Consider the following 13347-nt stretch of genomic DNA (forward strand, 5'->3'; position numbering starts at 1 on the left):
AGCACATTCCTCTCCTGAATCCTCTGTGCTGCTGTGCATGGTGGACCGTGCTGCAGACATTGGGGCAGATTTATCATGCAGTCTGAAAGTCAGAATATTTCCAGTTGCCCATGGCAACCAATCACAGCTCCCCTTTAAAATATTCATGAGCACTGGTGAAATGAAAGCTGAGCTGTGATTGGTTGCCATGGGCAACTGGAAATATTCTGACTTTCAGACTGCTTGATAAATCTGCCCCATTATGTTACTCCTCCATAGGATGAGCGCATTCCTCTCCTGAATCCTCTGTGCTGCTGTGCATGGTGGACCTTGCTGCAGACATTATGTTACTCCTCCATAGGATGAGCGCATTCCTCTCCTGAATCCTCTGTGCTGCTGTGCATGGTGGACCTTGCTGCAGACATTATGTTACTCCTCCATAGGATGAGCGCATTCCTCTCCTGAATCCTCTGTGCTGCTGTGCATGGTGGACCTTGCTGCAGACATTATGTTACTCCTCCATAGGATGAGCGCATTCCTCTCCTGAATCCTCTGTGCTGCTGTGCATGGTGGACCTTGCTGCAGACATTATGTTACTCCTCCATAGGATGAGCGCATTCCTCTCCTGAATCCTCTGTGCTGCTGTGCATGGTGGACCTTGCTGCAGACATTATGTTACTCCTCCATAGGATGAGCGCATTCCTCTCCTGAATCCTCTGTGCTGCTGTGCATGGTGGACCTTGCTGCAGACATTACGTTACTCCTCCATAGGATGAGCGCATTCCTCTCCTGAATCCTCTGTGCTGCTGTGCATGGTGGACCGTGCTGCAGACATTGGGGGTCATTTACTAAGGGCCCGATTCGCGTTTTCCCGACGTGTTACCCGAATATTTCCGATTTGCGCCGCTTGTACATGAATTGCCCCGGGTTTTTGGCGCACGCGATCGGATTGTGGCGCATCGGGGCCGGCATGCGCGCGACAGAAATCGGGGGGCGTGGCCGAACGAAAACCCGACGTATTCGGAAAAACCGCCGCATTTAAAAACCGAAAATGTGTCGCTTGGGGAGCGCTCACCTTCACCTTCTATGGGATGGTGCATTCCGGGGCGTTAAGATTATTTTCGGCGCTGCAGCGCCACCTGGTGGACGGCGGAGGAACTACCATCTTAAATCCCAGCCGGACCCGAATCCTGTGCAGAGAACGCGCCGCTGGATCGCGAATGGGCCGGGTAAGTAAATGTGCCCCATTATGTTACTCCTCCATAGGATGAGCGCATTCCTCTCCTGAATCCTCTGTGCTGCTGTGCATGGTGGACCTTGCTGCAGACATCATGTTACTCCTCCATAGGATGAGCGCATTCCTCTCCTGAATCCTCTGTGCTGCTGTGCATGGTGGACCTTGCTGCAGACATTACGTTACTCCTCCATAGGATGAGCGCATTCCTCTCCTGAATCCTCTGTGCTGCTGTGCATGGTGGACCTTGCTGCAGACATCATGTTACTCCTCCATAGGATGAGCGCATTCCTCTCCTGAATCCTCTGTGCTGCTGTGCATGGTGGACCTTGCTGCAGACATTATGTTACTCCTCCATAGGATGAGCGCATTCCTCTCCTGAATCCTCTGTGCTGCTGTGCATGGTGGACCTTGCTGCAGATATTATGTTACTCCTCCATAGGATGAGCGCCTTCCTCTCCTGAATCCTCTGTGCTGCTGTGCATGGTGGACCTTGCTGCAGATATTATGTTACTCCTCCATAGGATGAGCGCATTCCTCTCCTGAATCCTCTGTGCTGCTGTGCATGGTGGACCTTGCTGCAGACATTATGTTACTCCTCCATAGGATGAGCGCATTCCTCTCCTGAATCCTCTGTGCTGCTGTGCATGGTGGACCGTGCTGCAGATATTATGTTACTCCTCCATAGGATGAGCGCATTCCTCTCCTGAATCCTCTGTGCTGCTGTGCATGGTGGACCGTGCTGCAGACATTACGTTTCTCCTCCATAGGATGAGGGCATTCCTCTCCTGAATCCTCTGTGCTGCTGTGCATGGTGGACCGTGCTGCAGACATTGGGGGTCATTTACTAAGGGCCCGATTCGCGTTTTCCCGACGTGTTACCCGAATATTTCCGATTTGCGCCGCTTGTACATGAATTGCACCGGGTTTTTGGCGCACGCGATCGGATTGTGGCGCATCGGGGCCGGCATGCGCGCGACAGAAATCGGGGGGCGTGGCCGAACGAAAACCCGACGTATTCGGAAAAACCGCCGCATTTAAAAACCGAAAATGTGTCGCTTGGGGAGCGCTCACCTTCACCTTCTATGGGATGGTGCATTACGGGGCGTTAAGATTATTTTCGGCGCTGCAGCGCCACCTGGTGGACGGCGGAGAAACTACCATCTTAAATCCCAGCCGGACTCGAATCCTGTGCAGAGAACGCGCCGCTGGATCGCGAATGGGCCGGGTAAGTAAATGTGCCCCATTATGTTACTCCTCCATAGGATGAGCGCATTCCTCTCCTGAATCTTCTGTGCTGCTGTGCATGGTGGACCTTGCTGCAGACATTATGTTACTCCTCCATAGGATGAGCGCATTCCTCTCCTGAATCCTCTGTGCTGCTGTGCATGGTGGACCTTGCTGCAGACATTATGTTACTCCTCCATAGGATGAGCGCATTCCTCTCCTGAATCCTCTGTGCTGCTGTGCATGGTGGACCTTGCTGCAGACATTATGTTACTCCTCCATAGGATGAGCGCATTCCTCTCCTGAATCCTCTGTGCTGCTGTGCATGGTGGACCTTGCTGCAGACATTCTGTTACTCCTCCATAGGATGAGCGCATTCCTCTCCTGAATCCTCTGTGCTGCTGTGCATGGTGGACCTTGCTGCAGACATTACGTTACTCCTCCATAGGATGAGCGCATTCCTCTCCTGAATCCTCTGTGCTGCTGTGCATGGTGGACCTTGCTGCAGACATTATGTTACTCCTCCATAGGATGAGCGCATTCCTCTCCTGAATCCTCTGTGCTGCTGTGCATGGTGGACCTTGCTGCAGACATTATGTTACTCCTCCATAGGATGAGCGCATTCCTCTCCTGAATCCTCTGTGCTGCTGTGCATGGTGGACCGTGCTGCAGACATTATGTTACTCCTCCATAGGATGAGCGCATTCCTCTCCTGAATCCTCTGTGCTGCTGTGCATGGTGGACCTTGCTGCAGACATTATGTTACTCCTCCATAGGATGAGCGCATTCCTCTCCTGAATCCTCTGTGCTGCTGTGCATGGTGGACCTCGCTGCAGACATTATGTTACTCCTCCATAGGATGAGCGCATTCCTCTCCTGAATCCTCTGTGCTGCTGTGCATGGTGGACCTTGCTGCAGATATTATGTTACTCCTCCATAGGATGAGCGCATTCCTCTCCTGAATCCTCTGTGCTGCTGTGCATGGTGGACCGTGCTGCAGACATTATGTTACTCCTCCATAGGATGAGCGCATTCCTCTCCTGAATCCTCTGTGCTGCTGTGCATGGTGGACCTTGCTGCAGACATTATGTTACTCCTCCATAGGATGAGCGCATTCCTCTCCTGAATCCTCTGTGCTGCTGTGCATGGTGGACCTTGCTGCAGACATTATGTTACTCCTCCATAGGATGAGCGCATTCCTCTCCTGAATCCTCTGTGCTGCTGTGCATGGTGGACCTTGCTGCAGATATTATGTTACTCCTCCATAGGATGAGCGCATTCCTCTCCTGAATCCTCTGTGCTGCTGTGCATGGTGGACCTTGCTGCAGACATTATGTTACTCCTCCATAGGATGAGCGCATTCCTCTCCTGAATCCTCTGTGCTGCTGTGCATGGTGGACCTTGCTGCAGATATTATGTTACTCCTCCATAGGATGAGCGCATTCCTCTCCTGAATCCTCTGTGCTGCTGTGCATGGTGGACCTTGCTGCAGACATTACGTTACTCCTCCATAGGATGAGCGCATTCCTCTCCTGAATCCTCTGTGCTGCTGTGGACCCCGCTCCATCTCCTGAATAGATCAGAGCCGCAGTGATACATTGTAATTCCACTTCCCGCCAGCAGATGGCGCCAGAGACCGGAAGAAGCGTCAGGAAGCGGCCAGCAATGGAGGCGCCGGAGGAGAGAGCGGGGGAGGAGGAGCCACCGGGCAGCGGGGAGGAGGAGCTACCGGGACCGGACAGCGGGGAGGAGGAGCTACCGGGACCGGACAGCGGGGAGGAGGAGCTACTGGTACCGGACAGCGGGGAGGAGCCACCGGGACCGGAGAGCGGGGAGGAGCTACCGGAGAGCGGGGAGGAGCCACCGGGACCGGACAGCGGGGAGGAGCCACCAGGACCGGGCAGCGGGGAGGAGCTACCGGAGAGCGGGGAGGAGCCACCGGGACCGGAGAGCGGGGAGGAGCCACCGGCCTTCCAGGTGAGAGGAGAGTGGAGCATGCTGGGAGATGGGATCATGTACAGGATAGACAATCCCATCACAGGGTGATAACAGGACCCCCCCATATCATAAATACAGCACCAGGACCATGATCATAACCTAAATACAGTACAAGTACCAACACCATACCCTCAATACAGCACCAGAGCCAACACCATACCCTCAATACAGCACCAGAGCCAGGATCATACCAGAAATACAGCACCAGAACCAGGATCATACCCTCAATACAGCGCCAGAGCCAGGATCATACCAGAAATACAGCACCAGAACCAGGATCATACCAGAAATACAGCGCCAGAGCCAGGATCATACCAGAAATACAGCACCAGAACCAGGATCATACCAGAAATACAGCGCCAGAGCCAGGATCATACCAGAAATACAGCACCAGAACCAGGATCATACCAGAAATACAGCGCCAGAGCCAGGATCATACCAGAAATACAGCACCAGAACCAGGATCATACCAGAAATACAGCGCCAGAGCCAGGATCATACCAGAAATACAGCACCAGAACCAGGATCATACCAGAAATACAGCGCCAGAGCCAGGATCATACCAGAAATACAGCACCAGAACCAGGATCATACCAGAAATACAGCGCCAGAGCCAGGATCATACCAGAAATACAGCACCAGAACCAGGATCATACCAGAAATACAGCGCCAGAGCCAGGATCATACCAGAAATACAGCACCAGAACCAGGATCATACCAGAAATACAGCACCAGAGCCAGGATCATACCAGAAATACAGCACCAGAACCAGGATCATACCAGAAATACAGCGCCAGAGCCAGGATCATACCAGAAATACAGCACCAGAACCAGGATCATACCAGAAATACAGCGCCAGAGCCAGGATCATACCAGAAATACAGCACCAGAACCAGGATCATACCAGAAATACAGCACCAGAACCAGGATCATACCAGAAATACAGCGCCGGAGCCAGGATCATACCAGAAATACAGCACCAGAACCAGGATCATACCAGAAATACAGCACCAGAACCAGGATCATACCAGAAATACAGCGCCAGAGCCAGGATCATACCAGAAATACAGCACCAGAACCAGGATCATACCAGAAATACAGCGCCAGAGCCAGGATCATACCAGAAATACAGCACCAGAACCAGGATCATACCAGAAATACAGCGCCGGAGCCAGGATCATACCAGAAATACAGCACCAGAACCAGGATCATACCAGAAATACAGCACCAGAGCCAGGATCATACCAGAAATACAGCGCCAGAGCCAGGATCATACCAGAAATACAGCACCAGAACCAGGATCATACCAGAAATACAGCACCAGAGCCAGGATCATACCAGAAATACAGCACCAGAACCAGGATCATACCAGAAATACAGCGCCAGAGCCAGGATCATACCAGAAATACAGCGCCAGAGCCAGGATCATACCAGAAATACAGCACCAGAACCAGGATCATACCAGAAATACAGCGCCAGAGCCAGGATCATACCAGAAATACAGCGCCAGAGCCAGGATCATACCAGAAATACAGCACCAGAACCAGGATCATACCAGAAATACAGCACCAGAGCCAGGATCATACCAGAAATACAGCGCCAGAACCAGGATCATACCAGAAATACAGCACCAGAGCCAGGATCATACCAGAAATACAGCACCAGAACCAGGATCATACCAGAAATACAGCGCCAGAGCCAGGATCATACCAGAAATACAGCGCCAGAGCCAGGATCATACCAGAAATACAGCACCAGAACCAGGATCATACCAGAAATACAGCACCAGAGCCAGGATCATACCAGAAATACAGCGCCAGAGCCAGGATCATACCAGAAATACAGCGCCAGAGCCAGGATCATACCAGAAATACAGCACCAGAGCCAGGATCATACCAGAAATACTGAGCCCGCCCCCCTGTAGCTGGTAGTTACGGAGCCCGCCCCCTGTAGCCAGTAGTTACGGAGCCCACCCCCCTGTAGCCGGTAGTTACGGAGCCCGCCCCCTGTAGCCGGTAGTTACGGAGCCCGCCCCCTGTAGCCGGTAGTTATGGAGCCCGCCCCCTGTAGCCGGTAGTTACGGAGCCCGCCCCCTGTAGCCGGTAGTTACGGAGCCCACCCCCCTGTAGCCGGTAGTTACGGAGCCCGCCCCCTGTAGCCGGTAGTTACGGAGCCCGCCCCCTGTAGCTGGTAGTTACGGAGCCCGCCCCCTGTAGCCGGTAGACTCGGAGCCCGCCCCCCGTAGCCGGTAGACTCGGAGCCCGCCCCCTGTAGCTGGTAGTTACGGAGCCCGCCCCCTGTAGCTGGTAGTTACGGAGCCCACCCCCTGTAGCCGGTAGTTACGGAGCCCACCCCCCTGTAGCCGGTAGACTTGGAGCCCGCCCCCTGTAGCCGGTAGACTCGGAGCCCGCCCCCTGTAGCCGGTAGTTACGGAGCCCGCCCCCTGTAGCCGGTAGACTTGGAGCCCGCCCCCTGTAGCTGGTAGTTACGGAGCCCGCCCCCTGTAGCCGGTAGACTTGGAGCCCGCCCCCTGTAGCTGGTAGTTACGGAGCCCGCCCCCTGTAGCCGGTAGTTACGGAGCCCGCCCCCTGTAGCTGGTAGTTACGGAGCCCGCCCCCTGTAGCCGGTAGACTCGGAGCCCGCCCCCCGTAGCCGGTAGACTCGGAGCCCGCCCCCCGTAGCCGGTAGACTCGGAGCCCGCCCCCTGTAGCTGGTAGTTACGGAGCCCGCCCCCTGTAGCTGGTAGTTACGGAGCCCGCCCCCTGTAGCTGGTAGTTACGGAGCCCACCCCCTGTAGCCGGTAGTTACGGAGCCCACCCCCCTGTAGCCGGTAGACTTGGAGCCCGCCCCCTGTAGCCGGTAGACTCGGAGCCCGCCCCCTGTAGCCGGTAGTTACGGAGCCCGCCCCCTGTAGCCGGTAGACTTGGAGCCCGCCCCCTGTAGCTGGTAGTTACGGAGCCCGCCCCCTGTAGCCGGTAGTTACGGAGCCCACCCCCTGTAGCCGGTAGTTACGGAGCCCACCCCCTGTAGCCGGTAGTTACGGAGCCCACCCCCTGTAGCCGGTAGTTACGGAGCCCACCCCCCTGTAGCCGGTAGACTTGGAGCCCGCCCCCTGTAGCCGGTAGACTCGGAGCCCGCCCCCTGTAGCTGGTAGTTACGGAGCCCGCCCCCTGTAGCCGGTAGACTTGGAGCCCGCCCCCTGTAGCTGGTAGTTACGGAGCCCGCCCCCTGTAGCTGGTAGTTACGGAGCCCGCCCCCTGTAGCCGGTAGACTTGGAGCCCACCCCCCTGTAGCTGGTAGTTACGGAGCCCGCCCTCGGTAGCCGGTTGTCACAGTGCCAGAAGCTTATTGAGCCGGAGAAGACAGTTGTATCCCACCCCTGTGCACAGCTGATCACATGAAAGGTGTAAATGGGGACAGAGCCCCGGCTGTATATAGACCGACATCCCTCTCACATTATACACCTGATCCCCTATGAGAGGTATAAAGGGGCTCCTGTCTCTCTCTTGCACAGTATGCAGAATATCAGCTGTAGGGGCGGGGCTGTGACTACTCTTGTCTCTCTCTCTTGCACAGTATGCAGCCTATCAGCTGTAGGGGCGGAGCTGTGACTACTCTTGTCTCTCTCTTGCACAGTATACAGCCTATTAGCTGTAGGGGCGGAGCTGTGACTACTCTTGTCTCTCTCTTGCACAGTATACAGCCTATCAGCTGTAGGGGCGGGGCTGTGACTACTCTTGTCTCTCTCTTGCACAGTATACAGCCTATCAGCTGTAGGGGCGGGGCTGTGACTACTCTTGTCTCTCTCTTGCACAGTATGCAGAATATCAGCTGTAGGGGCGGGGCTGTGACTACTCTTGTCTCTCTCTTGCACAGTATACAGCCTATCAGCTGTAGGGGCGGAGCTGTGACTACTCTTGTCTCTCTCTTGCACAGTATACAGCCTATCAGCTGTAGGGGCGGAGCTGTGACTACTCTTGTCTCTCTCTTGCACAGTATGCAGAATATCAGCTGTAGGGGCGGAGCTGTGACTACTCTTGTCTCTCTCTTGCACAGTATACAGCCTATCAGCTGTCGGGGCGGAGCTGTGACTACTCTTGTCTCTCTCTTGCACAGTATACAGCCTATCAGCTGTAGGGGCGGGGCTGTGACTACTCTTGTCTCTCTCTTGCACAGTATACAGCCTATCAGCTGTAGGGGCGGGGCTGTGACTACTCTTGTCTCTCTCTTGCACAGTATACAGCCTATCAGCTGTAGGGGCGGAGCTGTGACTACTCTTGTCTCTCTCTTGCACAGTATACAGCCTATCAGCTGTGAGAGGTATAAAGGGGCGGAGCTGTGACTACTCTTGTCTCTCTCTTGCACAGTATACAGCCTATCAGCTGTAGGGGCGGAGCTGTGACTACTCTTGTCTCTCTCTTGCACAGTATACAGCCTATCAGCTGTAGGGGCGGAGCTGTGACTACTCTTGTCTCTCTCTTGCACAGTATACAGCCTATCAGCTGTAGGGGCGGGGCTGTGACTACTCTTGTCTCTCTCTTGCACAGTATACAGCCTATCAGCTGTAGGGGCGGAGCTGTGACTACTCTTGTCTCTCTCTTGCACAGTATACAGCCTATCAGCTGTAGGGGCGGAGCTGTGACTACTCTTGTCTCTCTCTTGCACAGTATACAGCCTATCAGCTGTAGGGGCGGAGCTGTGACCACTCTTGTCTCTCTCTTGCACAGTATACAGCCTATCAGCTATAGGGGCGGAGCTGTGACTACTCTTGTCTCTCTCTTGCACAGTATACAGCCTATCAGCTGTAGGGGCGGAGCTGTGACTACTCTTGTCTCTCTCTTGCACAGTATGCAGAATATCAGCTGTAGGGGCGGGGCTGTGACTACTCTTGTCTCTCTCTTGCACAGTATACAGCCTATCAGCTGTAGGGGCGGAGCTGTGACTACTCTTGTCTCTCTCTTGCACAGTATACAGCCTATCAGCTGTGAGAGGTATAAAGGGGCGGAGCTGTGACTACTCTTGTCTCTCTCTTGCACAGTATACAGCCTATCAGCTGTAGGGGCGGGGCTGTGACTACTCTTGTCTCTCTCTTGCACAGTATACAGCCTCTCAGCTGTAGGGGCGGAGCTGTGACTACTCTTGTCTCTCTCTTGCACAGTATACAGCCTATCAGCTGTGAGAGGTATAAAGGGGCGGAGCTGTGACTACTCTTGTCTCTCTCTTGCACAGTACACGTCTGATCCGGTCGCTGGTCCTGGGGCAGAGATGGACCCGAGTGAAGTCACCATCCAGGGCTGTGAGTGCCAGGGTGCCCTCTGCTGCCCGGGGGTGTGCGCCTGCCTGCCGCATGGTGACAATTACTGCGAGCGCCGGCTGCTCAGCGCCCAGAAGCCCGTCCTGGAGTGTAACGTCCTGTGCCGCTGCGGCGAATCCTGCGCCAACCGAGAGACTCAGCGAGGACAGCAGTGGCAGCTCCAGGTGTGCCCGGTGCCAGGGAAGGGCTGGGGTGTCCGCACGCTGGAGAGCATAGCCAGCGGCCGCTATGTCTGTGAGTATGTGGGTGAGATCCTGGGTGCGGAGGAGGCCCGGCGCAGGATACGGGCACAGCACCCCGGTGCCAGTAACTACATCATCGCTGTGCGGGAGCATCTACACAGCGGGCACACCCTGCACACCTATGTAGACCCCACCTACAAGGGCAACATCGGACGCTTCCTGAACCACTCGTGTCAGCCTAACCTAGTCATGGTGCCAGTCCGTACCCACTCCATGGTGCCCAGGCTGGCGCTGTTCGCTGCCCGCGATATACAGGCTGGCGAGGAGCTGTGCTACGATTATTCAGGAATGGCATTCAATATTATCCCTGAGAGCGGGCACCAACCGGGCAAAGAGGAGGACACGAGCCGGCACAGGAAGAAGTGTCTGTGTGGCACTGCCCCCTGCACTGGGTACCTGCCCTATGATGCCACGCTCTACACTGCAACATAGACCCCTCTCATGCCAACCTGTGTCTGCCCGCCGCACACAGCCGCAATACCTGTACAAATTGTACAGATATCTCAAGGTTTGTGGGTGACGCCAGATACAATCCAATCTCAGGACACAACACAAGGAACTGGAGGAGGATTGTAAGGACTTTCTCAAGATGCAACCAGATTGTATCTGATCTCAGGATCCGGCACAATAATTTTTCTGTTGTGCCATTTGTGCAATTAAAATCTGAAGGAGATTGGTGAAATCTCATCTTTCCAATTACCGTATAATAATGCATATGGGTAAATGATATGACATATTGGGGAATTATTGTAATTCATCGCTGGACTGTATTTTAGATTGTATCATTAACCCTACGGGAGATTGGAGAGATCTGATCTGGGCAATCATAGTAATCCAGGTGGCCGGAACTTTTATTTGGTCGCTTCAATTACATCTCCTTGTTTGCACAATTTAAAATCAGGGAGAGATTGTACATATCAGATCCGCCCAATCTTCTGCAGATTACGTGATGAGCAGTGATTTACAATTTTATATAATGATCTGAATGGTCAAGGTTGTGCAGATCAGATCTTCCCAATCATAATGAAGCAGCTGATAGGTCCGTCCATGTTACTCTCAAATCTGCAAAACATTGGTTAGATCACATCTGTGCAACCATAAAAACCCAATTGCATTGGAGATGTCCCTGTGTCTCCCATTCATTGCATCAATCTTTTTTTGTGATATCTGGGGCAGATTGGCGAGATCTGGTCTGTGCAATCCTATCAATCCAGCTGGATATCAGAAGTTCCATGTTGTCAGAGGGGTTACTGTAGCTGCCGTTCATTGTGATGGTCATGGTGAACCTGTTCTGGTACCAAGTGGACCCCCGGTTCCGGCAGCTTCTATACATCCTGCCCCTCCCCCATCTCTATAGGCGCTCGCTGCGCACTGAACCTCTTTGTTCCCTAACACAATGTAACGCATCTCCTCCTGCGCTGGGCCGATCCTGCAGCTGCAGCTACTTATTATAGCTCAGGGGGCGGCAGCACATCCTCCCCCAGAAATCTTATCCCCCCCCCCCCAACCGCTGACACATAGAAGCAAATCACAAAATAAACTTTATTAACACTACCTCTGTACAGCGCAATAAAGCAGAGCAGTGTGCGACATTGGGCCCTGGTTCTGTGCTGGCATCATCCCCCCCCCCCCCCCCCTGGTGGTCCTTGGTACTGCCTGGCATCATCCCCTCCCTGGTCTGTTGGTCCTTGGTACTGCCTGGCATCATCCCCTCCCTGGTCTGGTAATCCTTGGTACTGCCTGGCATCATCCCCTCCCTGGCCTGTGGTCCTTGGTACTGCCTGGCATCATCCCCCCCCTGGTCTGGTGGTCCTTGGTACTGCCTGGCATCATCCCCTCCCTGGTCTGTTGGTCCTTGGTACTGCCTGGCATCATCCCCTCCCTGGTCTGGTAATCCTTGGTACTGCCTGGCATCATCCCCTCCCTGGCCTGTGGTCCTTGGTACTGCCTGGCATCATACCCCCCCTGGTCTGGTGGTCCTTGGTACTGCCTGGCATCATCCCCTCCCTGGCCTGTGGTCCTTGGTACTGCCTGGCATCATCCCCTCCCTGGCCTGTGGTCCTTTGGTACTGCCTGGCATCATCCCCTCCCTGGTCTGGTGGTCCTTGGTACTGCCTGGCATCATCCCCTCCCTGGCCTGGTGGTCCTTGGTACTGCCTGGCATCATCCCCTCCCTGGTCTGGTGGTCCTTGGTACTGCCTGGCATCATCCCCCCCCTGGCCTGGTGGTCCTTGGTACTGCCTGGCATCATCCCCTCCCTGGCCTGGTGGTCCTTGGTACTGCCTGGCATCATCCCCTCCCTGGCCTGGTGGTCCTTGGTACTGCCTGGCATCATCCCCCCCTGGCCTGGTGGTCCTTGGTACTGCCTGGCATCATCCCCCTCCCTGGTCTGGTAATCCTTGGTACTGCCTGGCATCATCCCCCCCCTGGCCTGGTGGTCCTTGGTACTGCCTGGCATCATCCCCCTCCCTGGTCTGGTAATCCTTGGTACTGCCTGGCATCATCCCCTCCCTGGTCTGGTGGTCCTTGGTACTGCCTGGCATCATCCCCTCCCTGATCTGGTAATCCTTGGTACTGCCTGGCATCATCCCCTCCCTGGTCTGGTGGTCCTTGGTACTGCCTGGCATCATCCCCTCCCTGGTCTGGTGGTCCTTGGTACTGCCTGGCATCATCCCCCCCCCTGGCCTGGTGGTCCTTGGTACTGCCTGGCATCATCCCCTCCCTGGCCTGGTGGTCCTTGGTACTGCCTGGCATCATCCCCTCCCTGGCCTGGTGGTCCTTGGTACTGCCTGGCTTCATCCCCTCCCTGGCCTGGTGGTCATTGGTACTGCCTGGCATCATCCCCCCCCTGGCCTGGTGGTCCTTGGTACTGCCTGGTATCATCCCCCCCAGGCCTGGAGGTCCTTGGTACTGCCTGGCATCATCCCCTCCCCTCTGACCTGGTGGTCCCTGGTACTGCCTGGCATCATCCCCTCCCTGGTCTGGTGGTCCTTGGTAGTGCCTGGCATCATCCCCCCCCTGGCCTGGTGGCCCTTGGTACTGCCTGGTATCATCCCCCCCAGGCCTGGAGGTCCTTGGTACTGCCTGGCATCATCCCCTCCCTGGTCTGGTGGTGCTTGGTACTGCCTGGTATCATCCCCTCCCTGGCCTGTGGTCCTTGGTACTGCCTGGTATCATCCCCCCCAGGCCTGGAGGTCCTTGGTACTGCCTGGCATCATCCCCTCCCTGGCCTGTTGGTCCTTGGTACTGCCTGGCATCATCCCCTCCCTGGCCTGGTGGTCCTTGGTACTGCCTGGTATCATCCCCTCCCCTCTGACCTGGTGGTCCCTGGTACTGCCTGGCATCATCCCCTC

General features: G+C 55.2%; 1 protein-coding gene across 1 annotated transcript; it reads left to right on the plus strand.

Moving 5' to 3' along the window:
- The first annotated feature begins 4088 nt into the window (after positions 1-4088).
- On the plus strand, positions 4089-11046 carry LOC140103602 (histone-lysine N-methyltransferase SETMAR). The gene is made up of 2 exons (XM_072126744.1): positions 4089-4417; positions 9668-11046. Exons 1-2 carry the CDS (start codon positions 4106-4108, stop codon positions 10424-10426), a joined length of 1071 nt encoding a protein of 356 aa, XP_071982845.1. The 5' UTR covers positions 4089-4105; the 3' UTR covers positions 10427-11046.
- Positions 11047-13347: the final 2301 nt, after the last annotated feature.

Source organism: Engystomops pustulosus, chromosome 10, assembly GCF_040894005.1.
Source record: "Engystomops pustulosus chromosome 10, aEngPut4.maternal, whole genome shotgun sequence".
NCBI lineage: Eukaryota > Metazoa > Chordata > Amphibia > Anura > Leptodactylidae > Engystomops > Engystomops pustulosus.